The 16,361-nt window shown below is 54.5% G+C and overlaps 2 protein-coding genes across 5 annotated transcripts in view; one reads left to right on the plus strand and one right to left on the minus strand.

Moving 5' to 3' along the window:
- The window catches only part of dock2 (dedicator of cytokinesis 2), a 634,661-nt gene that overhangs the window by 308,871 nt on the left and 309,429 nt on the right, over window positions 1–16,361 (plus strand). The gene's annotated exons all lie outside the window — the stretch shown is intronic.
- LOC144685723 (protein INSYN2B-like) overlaps window positions 1–16,361 on the minus strand; it is a 120,250-nt gene that overhangs the window by 52,382 nt on the left and 51,507 nt on the right. Inside the window, exon 4 of one of the 4 annotated variants that reach the window (XM_078550542.1) lies at window positions 10,785–10,933. The exons of the other annotated variants lie outside the window; for them this stretch is intronic. Coding sequence (XP_078406668.1) covers window positions 10,810–10,933 — 124 coding nt within the window. The 3' untranslated portion in view covers window positions 10,785–10,809. Of the gene's footprint in view, window positions 1–10,784; window positions 10,934–16,361 lie in introns of those variants that run through there. 4 annotated transcript variants of the gene reach the window in all.

Genomic DNA, 16,361 nt, shown 5'->3' on the forward strand with positions numbered 1-16,361 from the left:
GTGGGGGGGAGTTGGGGGTGTGTGTGTGGGGGGGGAGTTGGGGGTGTGTGTGTGGAGGGGGGTGTTGGGGGTCTGTGTGTGTGGGGGGGGTTGGGGGTGTGTGTGGGGGGGGTTGGGGGTGTGTGTGGGGGGGGGGTGTTGGGGGTGTGTGTGGGGGGGTGTGTTGGGGGTGTGTGTGTGGGGGGGGGGTTGGGGATGTGAGTGGGGGGGGGTTGGGGGTGTGAGTGGGGGGAAGGGTTGGGGGTGTGTGAGTGGGGGAAGGGTTGGGGGTGTGTGTGTGGGGGGGGGAGTTGGGGGTGTGTGTGTGGGGGGGGAGTTGGGGGTGTGTGTGTGGGGGGGGAGTTGGGGGTGTGTGTGTGGGGGGGGTGTTGGGGGTGTGTGTGTGTGGGGGGGGAGTTGGGGGTGTGTGTGTATGTGGTGGGGGGGTTGGGGGTGTGTGTGTGTGGTGGGGGGGGCGGTTGGGGGTGTGTGTGTGGGGGGGGTTGGGGGTGTGTGTGTGGGGGGGTTTTTTGGGGTGTGTGTGTGGGGGGTTTTTGGGGTGTGTGTGTTGGGGGGATTTGGGGTGTGTGTGGGGGTTTGGGGTGTGCGTGTGTGGGGTTGTTTGGGGTATGTATGTGGGGGTGGGTTGGAGGTCTGTGTGTGTGGGGGGTTTGGGGGCTGTGTATGAGGGGGAGGGTTGTTTGTGTGTAGGGGGGTTTGAGGTGTGTGTGTGTGGGGGGTGTTGGGGTGTGTGTGTGTGGGGTGGGGGTTGGGGTATGTGTGTGTTGGGGGGTGGTTGGGGTATGTGTGTCGGGGGGGGTTTGGGGTGTGTGTGTTGTGGGGGGGTGGTTGGGGTATGTGTGTCGGGGGGGGTTTGGGGTGTGTGTGTCGGGGGGGGAGGTTTGGGGTGTGTGTGTCGGGGGGGGGTTTGGGGTGTGTGTGTCGGGGGGGTTTGGGGTGTGTGTGTCGGGGGGGGTTTGGGGTGTGTGTGTCGGGGGGGTTTGGGGTGTGTGTGTCGGGGGGGGTTTGGGGTGTGTGTGTCGGGGGGGGTTTGGGGTGTGTGTGTCGGGGGGGGTTTGGGGTGTGTGTGTCGGGGGGGTTTGGGGTGTGTGTGTCGGGGGGGTTTGGGGTGTGTGTGTGTGTGGGGGTGTTTGGGGTGTGTGTGTGTGGGAGGGTTTGGGGTGTGTGTGTGTGGGAGGGTTTGGGGTGTGTTTGTGTATGGGGGGGTTTGGGGTGTGTTTGTGTGTGGTGGGGTTTGGGTGTGTTTGGGGGCGTTGGGGGTGTGTGGGGGTGTTTGGGGTGTGTGTGTGAGGAGGGTTTGGGGATGTGGGTCTGTTGGGGGTTTTTGGGTGTGTGTGATGGGGTGGGTTTGGGGTGTGTTTATGTGTGTGTGGGGGGGGTTTGGGGTGTGTTTGTGTGGGGGTGGGGGGGTTTGGGGGTGTGTGTGGGGGGGTTTGGGGGTGTGTGTGGGGGTGTTTGGGGGGGCGGTTTGTGTGTGTGTGTGGGGGTGTTTGTGTGTGTGTGGGGGTGTTTGTGTGTGTGTGTGGGGGTGTTTGTGTGTGTGTGTGGGGGGTGTTTGTGTGTGTGTGTGGGGGGGTTTGTGTGTGTGTGTGGGGGGGTTTGTGTGTGTGTGTGGGGGGGTTTGTGTGTGTGTGTGGGGGGGTTTGTGTGTGTGTGTGGGGGGGTTTGTGTGTGTGTGTGGGGGGGTTTGTGTGTGTGTGTGGGGGGGGTTTGTGTGTGTGTGTGGGGGGGTTTGTGTGTGTGTGTGGGGGGTGGTGTGTGTGTGTGGGGGGTGGTGTGTGTGTGTGTGGGGGGGTTTGTGTGTGTGTGGGGGGATTTGGGTGTGTGTGTGGGGATGGGTTTGGGTGTATGTGTATGTGGGGGGTGGTTTGGGAGTGTGTGTGTGTGGGATTTGAGGGTGTGGTTGGGGGGGGATTGTGGGGGTTTGGTGGTGTGTATGTGTGTGGGGGGTTTGGTGGGGTGAGTTGGGGGGCTGTGTATGTGGGGGGGTTTGTGTGCTGTATGTGGGGTGGAGTTGGGGGTGTGCATGCGGCGGGGTTTGAGGTGTGTGTGGGGCGGTTGAGGTGTGTGTGTGTGTGTGTGGGGCGGTTGAGGTGTGTGTGTGTGTGGGGGGGTTTGGGGTGTGTGTGTGTGTGGGGGGGTTTGGGGTGTGTGTGTGTGGGGGGGTTTGGGGTGTGTGTGTGTGGGGGGGTTTGGGGTGTGTGTGTGTGGCGGGGTTTGGGGTGTGTGTGTGTGGGGGGGTTTGGGGTGTGTGTGTGTGTGGGGGGGTTTGGGGTGTGTGTGTGTGGCGGGGTTTGGGGTGTGTGTGTGTGGGGGGGTTTGGGGTGTGTGTGTGTGGGGGGGCTTGGGGTGTGTGTGTGGGGGAGTTTGGGGTGTGTGTGGGGGGGGTTTGGGGTGTGTGTGTGTTGGGGGGGGGGTTGAGGTGTGTGTGCCTGGCAGGGTTTGGGGTGTGTGTGTCTGGGGAGCTTGGGGGTGTATGTGTGTGGGGGGGTTGAGGTATGTGTGCCTGTGGGGGTTTGGGGTGTGTGTGTGTGGGGGGGTTTGGGGTATGTGTGGGTTGGGGGGGGTTTGGGGTGTGTGTGGGGGTGGAGTTTGGGGTGTGTGTGTGTGGGGGGGTTTGGGGTGTGTGTGTGTGTGGGGGGGGGTTCGGGGTGTGTGTGTGGGGGGGTTTGGGGTGTGTGTGGGGGGGTTTGGGGTGTGTGTGGGGGGGTTTGGGGTGTGTGTGTGGGGGTGGGGTTGAGGTGTGTGTGCCTGGCGGGGTTTGGGGTGTATGTGTGTGGGGGGGTTTGAGGTGTGTGTGTGGGGGGGTTTGGGGTGTGTGTGTGTGTGGGGGGGTTTGGGGTGTGTGTGTGGGGGGGGGTTTGGGGTGTGTGTGTGTGTGGGGGGGGTTCGGGGTGTGTGTGTGGGGGGGTTTGGGGTGTGTGTGGGGGGGGTTTGGGGTGTGTGTGGGGGGGTTTGGGGTGTGTGTGGGGGGGTTTGGGGTGTGTGTGGGGGGGTTTGGGGTGTGTGTGTGTGGGGGTGGGGTTGAGGTGTGTGTGCCTGGCGGGGTTTGGGGTGTGTGTGTGTGGGGGGGTTTGAGGTGTGTGTGTGGGGGGGTTTGGGGTGTGTGTGTGGGGGGGTTTGGGGTGTGTGTGTGGGGGGGTTTGGGGTGTGTGTGTGGGGGGGTTTGGGGTGTATGTGTGGGGGGGTTCGGGGTGTGTGTGTGTGTGGGAGGGTTCGGGGTGTGTGTGTGGGGGGGTTTGGGGTGTGTGTGGGGGGGTTTGGGGTGTGTGTGGGGGGGGTTTGGGGTGTGTGTGGGGGGGTTTGGGGTGTGTGTGGGGGGGTTTGGGGTGTGTGTGTGGGGGTGGGGTTGAGGTGTGTGTGCCTGGCGGGGTTTGGGGTGTATGTGTGTGGGGGGGTTTGAGGTGTGTGTGTGGGGGGGTTTGGGGTGTGTGTGTGGGGGGGTTTGGGGTGTGTGTGTGGGGGGGTTTGGGGTGTGTGTGTGGGGGGGTTTGGGGTGTGTGTGTGTGGGGGGGGTTTGGGGTGTGTGTGTGTGGGGGTTTGGGGTGTGTGTGTGTGGGGGGGTTTGGGGTGTGTGTGTGTGGGGGTTTGGGGTGTGTGTGTGTGTGTGGGGGTTTGGGGTGTGTGTGTGTGGGGGGGGTTTGGGGTGTGTGTGTGTGTGGGAGGGTTTGGGGTGTGTGTGTGTGGGGGGGGGTTTGGGGTGTGTGTGTGTGTGTGGGGGGGTTGGGGTGTGTGTGGGGGGGGGTTTGGGGTGTGTGTGTGTGGGGGGGGTTTGGGGTGTGTGTGTGGGGGGAGTTTGGGGCGTGTGTGTGTAGGGGGTTTGGGGTGTGTGTGTGTGTGGGGGGGGGTTGGGGTGTGTGTGTGGGGGAGGGTTTGGGGTGTGTGTGTGGCGGGGGCGTTGAGGTATGTGTGCCTGGGGGGGTTTGGGGTGTGTGTGTGTGGGGGGGGGATTTGGGGTGTGTGTGTGTGGGGGGGGGTTTGGGGTGTGTGTGTGTGTGGGGGGTTTGGGGTGTGTGGTGTGGGGGGGTTTGGGGTGTGTGTGTGTGGGGGGGTTTGGGGTGTGTGTGTGTGTGGGGGGTTCGGGGTGGTGTGTGGGGGGTTGGGGTGTGTGTGGGGGGGTTTGGGGTGTGTGTGGGGGGGTTTGGGGGTGTGTGTAGGGGGTTTGAGGTGTGTGTGTGTGGGGGGTGTGGGGTGGGTGTGTGGGGTGGGGGTGGGGTATGTGTGTGTTGGGGGGTGGTTGGGGTATGTGTGTCGGGGGGGGTTTGGGGTGTGTGTGTTGTGGGGGGGTGGTTGGGGTATGTGTGTCGGGGGGGGGTTTGGGGTGTGTGTGTCGGGGGGGAGGTTTGGGGTGTGTGTGTCGGGGGGGGGGTTTGGGGTGTGTGTGTCGGGGGGGTTTGGGGTGTGTGTGTCGGGGGGGGGTTTGGGGTGTGTGTGTCGGGGTGGTTTTGGGGTGTGTGTGTCGGGGGGGGTTTGGGGTGTGTGTGTCGGGGGGGGTTTGGGGTGTGTGTGTCGGGGGGGTTTGGGGTGTGTGTGTCGGGGGGGTTTGGGGTGTGTGTGTGTGTGGGGGTGTTTGGGGTGTGTGTGTGTGGGAGGGTTTGGGGTGTGTGTGTGTGGGAGGGTTTGGGGTGTGTTTGTGTATGGGGGGGTTGGGGTGTGTTGTGTGTGGTGGGGTTTGGGTGTGTTTGGGGGCGTTGGGGGTGTGTGGGGGTGTTTGGGGTGTGTGTGTGAGGAGGGTTTGGGGATGTGGGTGTGTTGGGGGTTTTTGGGTGTGTGTGTTGGGGTGGGTTTGGGGTGTGTTTGTGTGTGTGTGGGGGGGGTTTGGGGTGTGTTTGTGTGGGGGTGGGGGGGTTTGGGGGTGTGTGTGGGGGGGTTTGGGGGTGTGTGTGGGGGGGTTTGGGGGGGCGGTTTGTGTGTGTGTGTGGGGGTGTTTGTGTGTGTGTGGGGGTGTTTGTGTGTGTGTGGGGGTGTTTGTGTGTGTGTGTGGGGGTGTTTGTGTGTGTGTGTGGGGGTGTTTGTGTGTGTGTGTGGGGGTGTTTGTGTGTGTGTGTGGGGGGGTTTGTGTGTGTGTGTGGGGGGGTTTGTGTGTGTGTGTGGGGGGGTTTGTGTGTGTGTGTGGGGGGGTTTGTGTGTGTGTGTGGGGGGGGGTTTGTGTGTGTGTGTGGGGGGGTTTGTGTGTGTGTGTGGGGGGTGGTGTGTGTGTGTGGGGGGTGGTGTGTGTGTGTGTGGGGGGGTTTGTGTGTGTGTGGGGGGATTTGGGTGTGTGTGTGGGGATGGGTTTGGGTGTATGTGTATGTGGGGGGTGGTTTGGGAGTGTGTGTGTGTGGGATTTGAGGGTGTGGTTGGGGGGGATTGTGGGGGTTTGGTGGTGTGTATGTGTGTGGGGGGTTTGGTGGGGTGAGTTGGGGGGCTGTGTATGTGGGGGGGTTTGTGTGCTGTATGTGGGGTGGAGTTGGGGGTGTGCATGCGGCGGGGTTGAGGTGTGTGTGGGGCGGTTGAGGTGTGTGTGTGTGTGTGTGGGGCGGTTGAGGTGTGTGTGTGTGTGGGGGGGTTTGGGGTGTGTGTGTGTGTGGGGGGGTTTGGGGTGTGTGTGTGTGGGGGGGTTTGGGGTGTGTGTGTGTGGGGGGGTTTGGGGTGTGTGTGTGTGGCGGGGTTTGGGGGTGTGTGTGTGTGGGGGGGTTTGGGGTGTGTGTGTGTGTGGGGGGGTTTGGGGTGTGTGTGTGTGGCGGGGTTTGGGGTGTGTGTGTGTGGGGGGGTTTGGGGTGTGTGTGTGTGGGGGGGCTTGGGGTGTGTGTGTGGGGGAGTTTGGGGTGTGTGTGGGGGGGGTTTGGGGTGTGTGTGTGTTGGGGGGGGGGTTGAGGTGTGTGTGCCTGGCAGGGTTTGGGGTGTGTGTGTCTGGGGAGCTTGGGGGTGTATGTGTGTGGGGGGGTTGAGGTATGTGTGCCTGTGGGGGTTTGGGGTGTGTGTGTGTGGGGGGGTTTGGGGTATGTGTGGGTTGGGGGGGGGTTTGGGGTGTGTGTGGGGGTGGAGTTTGGGGTGTGTGTGTGTGGGGGGGTTTGGGGTGTGTGTGTGTGTGGGGGGGGTTCGGGGTGTGTGTGTGGGGGGGTTTGGGGTGTGTGTGGGGGGGTTTGGGGTGTGTGTGGGGGGGTTTGGGGTGTGTGTGTGGGGGTGGGGTTGAGGTGTGTGTGCCTGGCGGGGTTTGGGGTGTATGTGTGTGGGGGGGGTTTGAGGTGTGTGTGTGGGGGGGTTTGGGGTGTGTGTGTGTGTGGGGGGGTTTGGGGTGTGTGTGTGGGGGGGGGTTTGGGGTGTGTGTGTGTGTGGGGGGGTTCGGGGTGTGTGTGTGGGGGGGTTTGGGGTGTGTGTGGGGGGGGTTTGGGGTGTGTGTGGGGGGGTTTGGGGTGTGTGTGGGGGGGGTTTGGGGTGTGTGTGGGGGGGTTTGGGGTGTGTGTGTGGGGGTGGGGTTGAGGTGTGTGTGCCTGGCGGGGTTTGGGGTGTGTGTGTGTGGGGGGGTTTGAGGTGTGTGTGTGGGGGGGTTTGGGGTGTGTGTGTGTGTGTGGGGGTTTGGGGTGTGTGTGTGTGGGGGGGGTTTGGGGTGTGTGTGTGTGTGGGAGGGTTTGGGGTGTGTGTGTGTGGGGGGGGGTTTGGGGTGTGTGTGTGTGTGTGGGGGGGTTTGGGGTGTGTGTGTGGGGGGGGGGTTTGGGGTGTGTGTGTGTGGGGGGGTTTGGGGTGTGTGTGTGGGGGGGAGTTTGGGGCGTGTGTGTGTAGGGGGTTTGGGGTGTGTGTGTGTGTGGGGGGGGGGTTGGGGTGTGTGTGTGGGGGGAGGTTTGGGGTGTGTGTGTGTGGCGGGGGCGTTGAGGTATGTGTGCCTGGGGGGGTTTGGTGTGTGTGTGTGTGTGTGGGGGGGGGATTTGGGGTGTGTGTGTGTGGGGGGGGGTTTGGGGTGTGTGTGTGTGTGGGGGGGTTTGGGGTGTGTGTGTGTGGGGGGGTTTGGGGTGTGTGTGTGTGGGGGGGTTTGGCGTGTGTGTGTGTGTGGGGGGGTTCGGGGTGTGTGTGTGGGGGGGTTTGGGGTGTGTGTGGGGGGGTTTGGGGTGTGTGTGGGGGGGTTTGGGGTGTGTGTGGGGGGGTTTGGGGTGTGTGTGTGTGGGGGTGGGGTTGAGGTGTGTGTGCCTGGCGGGGTTTGGGGTGTATGTGTGTGGGGGGGTTTGAGGTGTGTGTGTGGGGGGGTTTGGGGTGTGTGTGTGGGGGGGTTTGGGGTGTGTGTGTGTGGGGGGGGTTTGGGGTGTGTGTGGGGGTGGAGTTTGGGGTGTGTGTGTGTGGGGGGGTTTGGGGTGTGTGTGTGTGGGGGGGTTTGGGGTGTGTGTGTGTGTGGGGGTTTGGGCTGTGTGTGGGGGGGGGTTTGGGGTGTGTGTGTGTGGGGGGGTTTGGGGTGTGTGTGTTGGGGGGAGTTTGGGGTGTGTGTGTGGGGGGGAGTTTGGGGTGTGTGTGTGTGGGGGGGAATTTGGGGTGTGTGTGTGTGGAGGGGAGTTTGGGGTGTGTGTGTGTGGGGGGGGTGTTGAGGTATGTGTGCCTGGGGGGGTTTGGGGTGTGTGTGTGTGGGGGGGTTTGGGGTATGTTTGTGTTGGGGGTGTGCATGCGGAGGGGTTGGGTATGTGTGTGGGGCGGTTGAGGTGTGTGTGTGGGGGGGCGTTTGGGGTGTGTTTGTTGGGGGGGTTGAGGTGTGTGTGTCTGGGGGGGTTTGGGTGTGTGTGTGGGGGGGGTTTGGGGTGTGTGTGTGGGTGGGGTTTGGGGGGTTTGGTTGGGTGTGTGTGGGCAGGGGTTGGAGGTGTGTGGGGGGTTTGGGGGGGGAGTGTTGGGTGTTTGTGTGTGGGTGTGTGTGGAGGTTTGGGTTGTGTGTGTGGGGGGGGGGGTGGGTGTTGGGGGTGTGTGAGGGGGGTTTGAGGAGGAGTGTGGGGGGTTTGGGTGTGTGTGTTGTGGGGGGGTTGTGTGTGTGTTTGTGTGTGTGTGTGTGTGTGTGTGTGTTTTGTGGGGGGGTGTTGGTGGAAGATGGTGCAGTAAATGTCTGCTGTAATCAGGAGTGTACTTCTGATGTTGGGTGTGAGGCGGGTTGTTGGAAGCCACTACTCTGCACTTAGCTTAGCCACCAATCAGCTGGAACTACTCATTGCTGAGATTCAAATGGTAAACTTTCCTTTCTGCAGTACTGAAAGCCCTCAACTTGATGAGAGAAAACTTCAAGAAAAGAAAAGTAGGTGAATGCAGTTAGATTGTGTAACTTTGCTCCATTAATATCTGTCATAGTTAAAACCATTTTCCAGGGCTCTGATTTAAGTGAAACATTCCTCCTAGCTATCCTTGTAAAATATATCATTTTTTTTTGATTCCTGGGATGCATCACTGATTTCAGACCATTGAATATGACTGAGGTTCAACAGTCTCTCATTTGAATGTGAAGGCTGGGATTACTTTGCTGTACCACACTCATTTACCTGTTTCAAGTGCTGCGAGGAAAGTACATTCTTGGCAATAAAACAGAAAAAATCCCATGAAAGATTAAAAAAGGTTGAGATCAAGATAAAGGGAAACAAAAACAAAAATACCTGGAAAAACTCAGCAGGTCTGGCAGCATCTGTGAAGAAGGACACAGTTAACATTTCGAGTCCGCATGACTCTTCAACAGAACTAAGAAAAAATAGAAAAGGGGTGAAATATAAGCTGGTTTAAGGAGGGTAGGGGTTGGGACAAGAAGAGCTGGATAGAGGGCCAGTGATAGGTGGAGATAACCAAAAGATGTCACAGACAAAAGGACAAAGAGGTGTTGAAGATGGTGATATTATCTAAAGGAATGTGCTAATTAACGATAGAAAGCAAGACAAGCAAGGTACAGATAGCCCTAGTGGGGGTGGGGTGGGGTGAAGGAATCGAAAAAGGCTAAAAGGTGGGGATAAAACAATGGATGGAAATACATTTAAAAATAATGGAAATTGGTGGGAAAAGAAAAATTTATATAAATTATTGGAAAAAAACAAAAAGGAGGGGGAAAATCGGAAAGGGGGTGGGGATGGAGGAGAGAGTTCATGATCTAAAATTGTTGAACTCAATATTCAGTCCGGAAGGCTGTAAAGTGCCTGGTCTGAAGATGAGGTGCTGTTCCTCCAGTTTGCGTTGAGCTTCACTGGAACAATGCAGCAGGCCAAGGACGGACATGTGGGCAAGAGAGCAGGGTGGTGTGTTGAAATGGCAAGCGACAGGGAGGTCTGGATCATGCTTGCGGATATTTTTCCTTAGTTCTGTTGAAGAGTCATGCGGACTCGAAACGTTAACTGTGCTCCTCTCCACAGATGCTGCCAGACCTGCTGAGTTTTTCCAGGTATTTTTGTTTTTGTTTTGGATTTCCAACATCCACAGTTTTTTGCTTTTATCACAAGATAAAGGGAGTCGCAGTAAAACCAGCACAGTTAGCTTTTCTTTATTCATTTACAGGATGTAGGTGTCGCTAGCTGGGCCAGCATTTATTGCCAATGCCTAATTGCCATTGAGAAGGTGGTGGTGAGCTGCCTTCTTGAACTGCTGCAGTCCATGTAGTGTAGGTACACCTACAGTGCTGTTAGGAAGGGAGTTCCAGGATTTCGACCCAGCGACAGTGAAGGAATGGTGATATATTTCCAAGCCAGGATGGTGAGTGGCTTGGGAGGGGAACTTCCAAGTGGTGGTGTTCCCGCCTGTCTGCTGCCCTTGCCCTTCTAGATGGTAGTGGTCATGGGTTTGGAAGGTGCTGCCAAAGGAGCCTTGGTAAGTTTCTGCAGTGCATCGTGTAGATGGTACTCACTGCTGCCGCTGTGCGTCAGTGGTGGAGGGGTGTGAATGTTTGTGGATGTGGTGCCAATCAAGTGGGCTGCTTTGTCCTGGACGGTGTCAAGCCTCTTTAGTGCTGTTGGAGCCGCACTCATCCAGGCAAACGGAGAGTATTCCATCACACTCCTGACTTGTGCCTTGTAGATGGCAGAAAGGCTTTGGGGAGTCAGGAGATGAGTTACTTGCCACAGGATTCCCAGCCTCTGACCTGCTGTGATTTTGGAATTTAAACGCATCAGAAAACACACAAAATTTAAAGCATCAAAAGCATATTCAGCTTAAAAAAAAAGTCTCATAAAATTTCAAGGGCTGCGATCCTGCCAGGTACCGAGGATTATACCAGCTGATGCCCTCCACTGCTGGTACCACCTGTGTTTGCAGGGACTCTGAGAGGGCATCACATGGGCATGGCGTATGGAGGACCAAGTGGCATGGGGCACTCCTCTGATTCCCACCTACCCTTTGATCCCAGAACCCTAGCCATTTCCAGGGTTGTCACTGGAACCCTAACTAGGATGTAAATTGCTGGTTATAGCAAAAGGAACTCAGTGAGGTATTCCACAGGAGTTACTAGATATAAAGTAAGATACTCAATGGGTTCCATTGGTGAAAAAAAATGTTTGCTGAATGGAACTTCATGGATTTAGAGTGAGATACTTTGTGGGACTCGATGAGTGGTCTCTGGGATTCAGTCGGTAAAATGTGAGTTACAGATTGGGGCGCAATGAGTACAAGATGGCATATTTTACAACGCTCACATGATATGGAGAGATGTACTCTACTAGATTCAATAGATATAGAGTGAGTTACTCTACGGGACTCAATGGGCAGTATTTTATGGATGGCGGAGATTTCCTCTCTGCCGCTGAAAAAGTCGCCGTAAGATTTGGCCCCACTCCGATGGCCTGCCCCTTAGCCACTTAACACCCTGAAGAGAGTTCAATGGCATAAGACGGGCTGTCAGCCCCCATCCAGGGAGAAAGTCCTGCCTCTGTGAGCTGCTGACCAATCTGTTCGACCGGCAGCTCTCCGGTCCCAGGAGCACAACTGGGAGCTGTGGCCACTCCCGGGACTGCGTCTGGTCCTGAGAAAGAAGAACAGGAGCCAAATGAGCGGTAAATTGGGGGGTTCCCAATGGGGTCAGGATAGGGGGCACCGGGAAGGTGGATGTAGTGGGGGGAGCAGATGAGAGGATGGGGGCTGGTATTCAGAGGTAAGGAGGGGGTGCAACACCTAGGGTGGGGCGGGGAGGGGGGGGGGGCGGGGGGAGTTATGACCAGAAAAAAGGACCCATGAAAGAGGCACCTCCCCTTTTCCTGCCCAAAGTCCAAACAGGTTCACCTGCTGAGTTTCCCACCCATTGCCAACCTTCTCCTGCTGGTTGAAAAATTACGGTTGGGCAGGAAGTGGCCCGTATGTGGCCATTAATTGGTTATTTATGGACATCAATTGATATGAGGGCAGGCAAGCCACCTGAGGCCTCGGTGACCATCCATTTAATTGCCACCAGTCAGGGGCGGGTGGTTAGGTGGCAAGAAAGGTACCCACAGGATCTTATGGGGCCCGCAAACCCGCCCTCAGGGGACTGTAAAATTCTGCCCAATGAATAGAAAGGATGTGACTCTCTGAGTTCATTGTGAGTTACTCTGTGTTCTGGAATTCCATTCCTTATCTCCTCTACCACTCCTCCTTATGAGGACCTCATTAAAACTCAAGCTCTTCGACAGATATTTTGTTCAAACCTCCCCATATCTCCTTCTTTGGCTCTGTTTCAAATTTGCTCAAATTATGCTTCTCCAAAGCCCCTGGGGGCAAATGTTTCTGTGATCAAGGGGCTATGTAAATGCAAATAGTTGTTATCTCCTGCTATGAGGTTCTTGTGAGGATTCAGAAATGAGGCTGTCACCTTCAGAATGGGAGGTTTGGTTTCTGCATTCACTAACTGATTATATCTGCTGCTACAGCTGTATTGTTGCTATGTGACAGCAAGGAACTGTATTAAATCATTCTCCTTGAAAATGTAACATTGGTCATTAATCAAGAAGGGTTATTGCTGTGATCAGTATAATGCACTAAGTCACTGTCTCCATGACCTTTTCATGAACAGTCAGAAGTGGGCTCAAGATTTCCCCTGTGACTCATCATTGAGATCCAGCACTGATTGTAGCTGGACCAGCACCTCTTAATCAATGACCTGTCACAGGACTCTGCTGGGCACATTGTAGAAAAGCAGCCTCTCTTGGGAGTATTTTCCGTCTTTCGTTTTGTACTGAGAAAAGCAAATGAAGGACTATAGGCTGTTAATAGGATCCAAGCCGATTGGTGAAGCTGAAGCCAAAACACAGCTTTTCTCTATTGAGAGAGTTGATTGACTTGTTCAGTCCCACAGCTCTCCTCCCATACACCTAGTGCCCCAGCTCTCCCCAATTTTTATGCTCTTTTGAAGAAACCCATAAATCAATAAAATAACAAATGAATGGGGGTGAGACCCCCCCCCAAAGGGCACTATAACAAAAATAAAACTTACAAAAGGCAGTTTATCTAATCAAAGCAAATTGTCATTTTCGGGGCTGATGATGCACTCCAGTCCCTATAATGCCCACCGGTCGTGGATGGCCTTAAGCATACCAGTGGACACTGTGTGCTTCCTCTCCAGGGACACCCAGCAGCGGGCATAGACACAGAAGAAGGGCAGGCATTCAGGCCGGATGACACCTCCCCCTACTGCCTCAGTTGCCCACTACCTGGCCTTGTTAATGGCGACTATGGCCAGGCCCAGGAGCAGGCTTTCTAGGAGGTCCTCCCTCCCTGCCTGACTCCACACTGGGTGGCCAAAGATTAGGAGTGAGGGTGCTGAAATGCGACCAAAATATTAGGAGCAGCGCCTTCCAGTAATCGTAAAGGGGCTGCAACCTATGTAAACATGGAGCACGGACTCCCTAAGGCCACAGAAAACACAGGCAGCCTGGGGGTCCATGAACCATGTCAACCTATGATTGCGTGGGACTGCTGCATACAACATCCTCCATACCAAATCCCCAGTGGTAAAGGGGAGCACTCCCATGTAGAGAACCCTCCAATGGGGACCCCCATCACAGTCGGATGGCAGGACAAAGCGCCATTAGTTAGATGATCTTTTGAAGAAACATATAAAAAAACCAAACAAATAAAAAGGGTGACATCCCTTTTTGGGCACTGTAACAAAAAAATAAAACTCAAAGGAAACTGAACAAATTAAATCAAAATCCAGCCCCCGCAGTGCCCACCAGTCGCAGAAAGCCTCAAGTGTACCAGTAGACACCGCATGCTCCCTCTCCAGGGCCACTCTATCGTGAACACAGCCGCGAAAGATGGGCAGACGGTTGGGCCAGCCAACCCTCTCAACAGCCCCCTGCCTGGACTTGTAAATGGCCACTTTGGCCAGGTCCAGGAGCAGGCTTACTAGGAGATCCTTCTCCCTCCCTGCCTCTCTCCACACCAGGTGACCAAAAATCAGGAGTGTGGGGCTAAAGTGCAACCAAAATTGCAAGAGCGGCCGTTTAAGTAATCAAAAAGGGGCTGCAGCCTCTGACGGCCTATGTAAACATGGAACGCGGGCTCCTCAAGGCTGCAGAAAACACCGGTGGCCTGGGAGTCCGTGAACCATTCCAACTTACGATTGCATGGGACTGCTGCATGCAAAACCCTCCAAGCCAAATCCCCGATGGTAAAGGGGAGGACTCCCATGTAGAGTACCCTCCGATGGGGACCCCCATCACAGCTGGATGGCAGAACAGAACGCCACTATTTATACGCCCTTCTGTTTTAGCAAACCAGTAAATCAATAGAAATAAACTAATAAAAGGGGGTGAGAGCCCCTGCTGGGGCACTGTAATAAAAATCAAACTTCAAAAGGAAACTCAGCTAATCAAATCAAAATGGTGTTCCTGAGGCTGATGATGCACTCCAACCCCCATGGTGCCATCTGGTCATGGAAGGCCTCGAGCGTACCAGTGGAACGCCACTATTTATTGCTCTTTTCATAAAGGACAAATCATTAAAATAAACTAATTAAAGGGTAGAGACAGCCCCTGATGGGGCACAGTAACACAAATATAACTTTCAAAGGAAACTTAACGAAATCAAATCAAAATGTTCCTGGGACTGACAATGAACTCCAGCCCCCAAGGCGTCTACTGGTCACGGGAGACCTCAAGCGTACCAGTAGAACATCACTATTTATAGACTCTTCTTAGAAAAAACAAAACTCAATAAATTAAACAAAAATCAAGAAATGAGGGGCTGACGGTCCATTGTGGGGCACTGTAACAAAAGATCAACATTTTCCAAAGGAAACTTACAAAATCAAATCAAGGTGTCATTTCTGGGGGTGATGATGCACCCCAGCCCCTGTGGATGCCACTATTTATAGACTCTTTTTGAAAACAAATCAATAAATTAAACTCAAAATCAGTGAGGGGTGACAGCCTAGCAGGGTACTGTAACTAAAACGAAAACGTGAAAGGAAACTTGACTAATTAAACCAAAATATAATTCCTGGTGGTGAGGGGGGAGTGGTGGGGGTGGTGGGGGGGGGGGGGTGGTGATGATGATATACCCCCAGCCCCCGAGGCGCCCACTGGCTGTGGAAGGCCTCTATTGTACCGATGGAGGCCGCTTGCTCCCTCTCCAGGGCCATCTGGCTGCAAACATAGCTGCGGTAGAGGGGCAGACAGACGGGTCAGGCGACCCCCATCAACCAATGCCCCTATTTATAGACTCTATTGTAAAACAAAGTCGATAAATCAGAGGGGGTGACAGCCCCTTGTGGGGCACTGTAACTAAAACAAAACCGTGAAAGGAAATGTACAAAATCAAATCAAAATGTAATTTCCGGGGGCGATGATGCACCCCAGCCCCTGTGGACACCACTGTTTATATGTGTTCATAGACAGTTCATACTCATCACCAGTTTCTTATAACTTTAATGACGTAATTGACATTAACAAACCTTAACAATGTAATTGGCAAGATATTAATATAAGTCGCCATGGAAGTCATTAGCCAGGTTAAGAAGGTAAACTGGGAAGTAAGTGCAGGAGTCAGCCATTCAGCCCCTGCTCTGTTATTCAATTAGATTATCGATGATCTGTGCCTCGACTCCATATACCCACCTTATCTCAATATCCTTTAGTAGTATTACTAACAAAAATCTATCCATTTCAGTCTTAAAAGCTCCATTGTCTTAACATCTGGGGCGAGAGTTCTGGATAGGTTAGATGCTGTCAAAACTTGATGCTTAAAAGAGCGTAGGTTGGATAAGTAAGGTTTGAATGAAGTCGATAAGGAATTTCACCGTTTTTAAGTCCGAGAAAGATTGGGTTACTGTGGAAAAGGGTTCTTAGAAGGAAGAAGAAGAAGATAGATTGAAACTGTATCGTACAGTTGGGCCTTGTTATGGAAAGTGTATTAATTCATGGCAATGCTGTGCTTCAAATACTTCTGCAAAATGCAGGGCCCAGTCAGCTGATTTGTGACTGATTGCCACCATTGTAGTCCACAAAGTTTTGTGATCAGCACTTTGATGGCAAATGATGGGAGCATAACCTGCTGAATCATTGTTTAACTGTAACGCATGGAAAAGTGCTGATAACATAGCATGATCCATTTTCCTCCTTGTTGCCTCGAGGGAATGCTCAGTCCCAGACGCAGTGAAGAGAAAAAGGGGTCGACATCCTGCTATTGCAGGGCTCTGCCAATGGTTTGCCTGGAATTTCTGCACCTTCCCTGCTGATTTATCATGACTGGATCTGTGTCTGGGATTGGTATAGCTCTAGAGTAATGAGGCTGGAGGGGGCATTCTGAGCCTCCTGTCTCACTTTCCAAATGTGCGACCATGGTGTATGTCACTAGGCGAGAAGCCTCAAAGCAAACTAGGGGTGGGGCTTGCATTGGGGGCCATTTTCAGTCCAGTGAGATTTGTGAGAATCTCAAGGGGAAGCCAACAGTTGCCTTTGTGTGATATTAAGGCAATATATATTTCTACACTCTTTCAGCATTGCCCCTCCCCTCTTCACCCCAATGTACTTAGGCCCTGGATTCTTCAGGCTGCTGTTCGTGAAATGGTCAATTTGGTACAGACGCAACACCGAACATTAGAGATCATTGTAAGGACTTCAATTATTATGTGACAGGGATAGTTTTAATAGGTAACGTACGCCATCCAAGCATCAGGCTATCTAAGAGTGACAACTCTCATGTTACAGGGACAGTTTCTGCACTTGTCATCTAGATATGAATCTGGCATTATGGATCGATTGACCACTATGGAAAGCACTCAATTTTCATTAGAACTTAAATCAATAAAAATGAATATCTGATAGTTTCTATAATGACCAGCCAAACTCGAACGTCATATTCATCCCCTAGGGGCAAATTCACAATCCATGATCAAAGTCAACAGGAAACCATGGCACTGTTTAATGTCTCAGTTTACAGTAATTTCCTGGCATGTATTAGTGTTGTTTTGTCAA

The sequence above is a fragment of the Cetorhinus maximus genome, chromosome 10, assembly GCF_964194155.1.
Source record: "Cetorhinus maximus chromosome 10, sCetMax3.hap1.1, whole genome shotgun sequence".
Taxonomy (NCBI): Eukaryota; Metazoa; Chordata; class Chondrichthyes; order Lamniformes; family Cetorhinidae; genus Cetorhinus; species Cetorhinus maximus.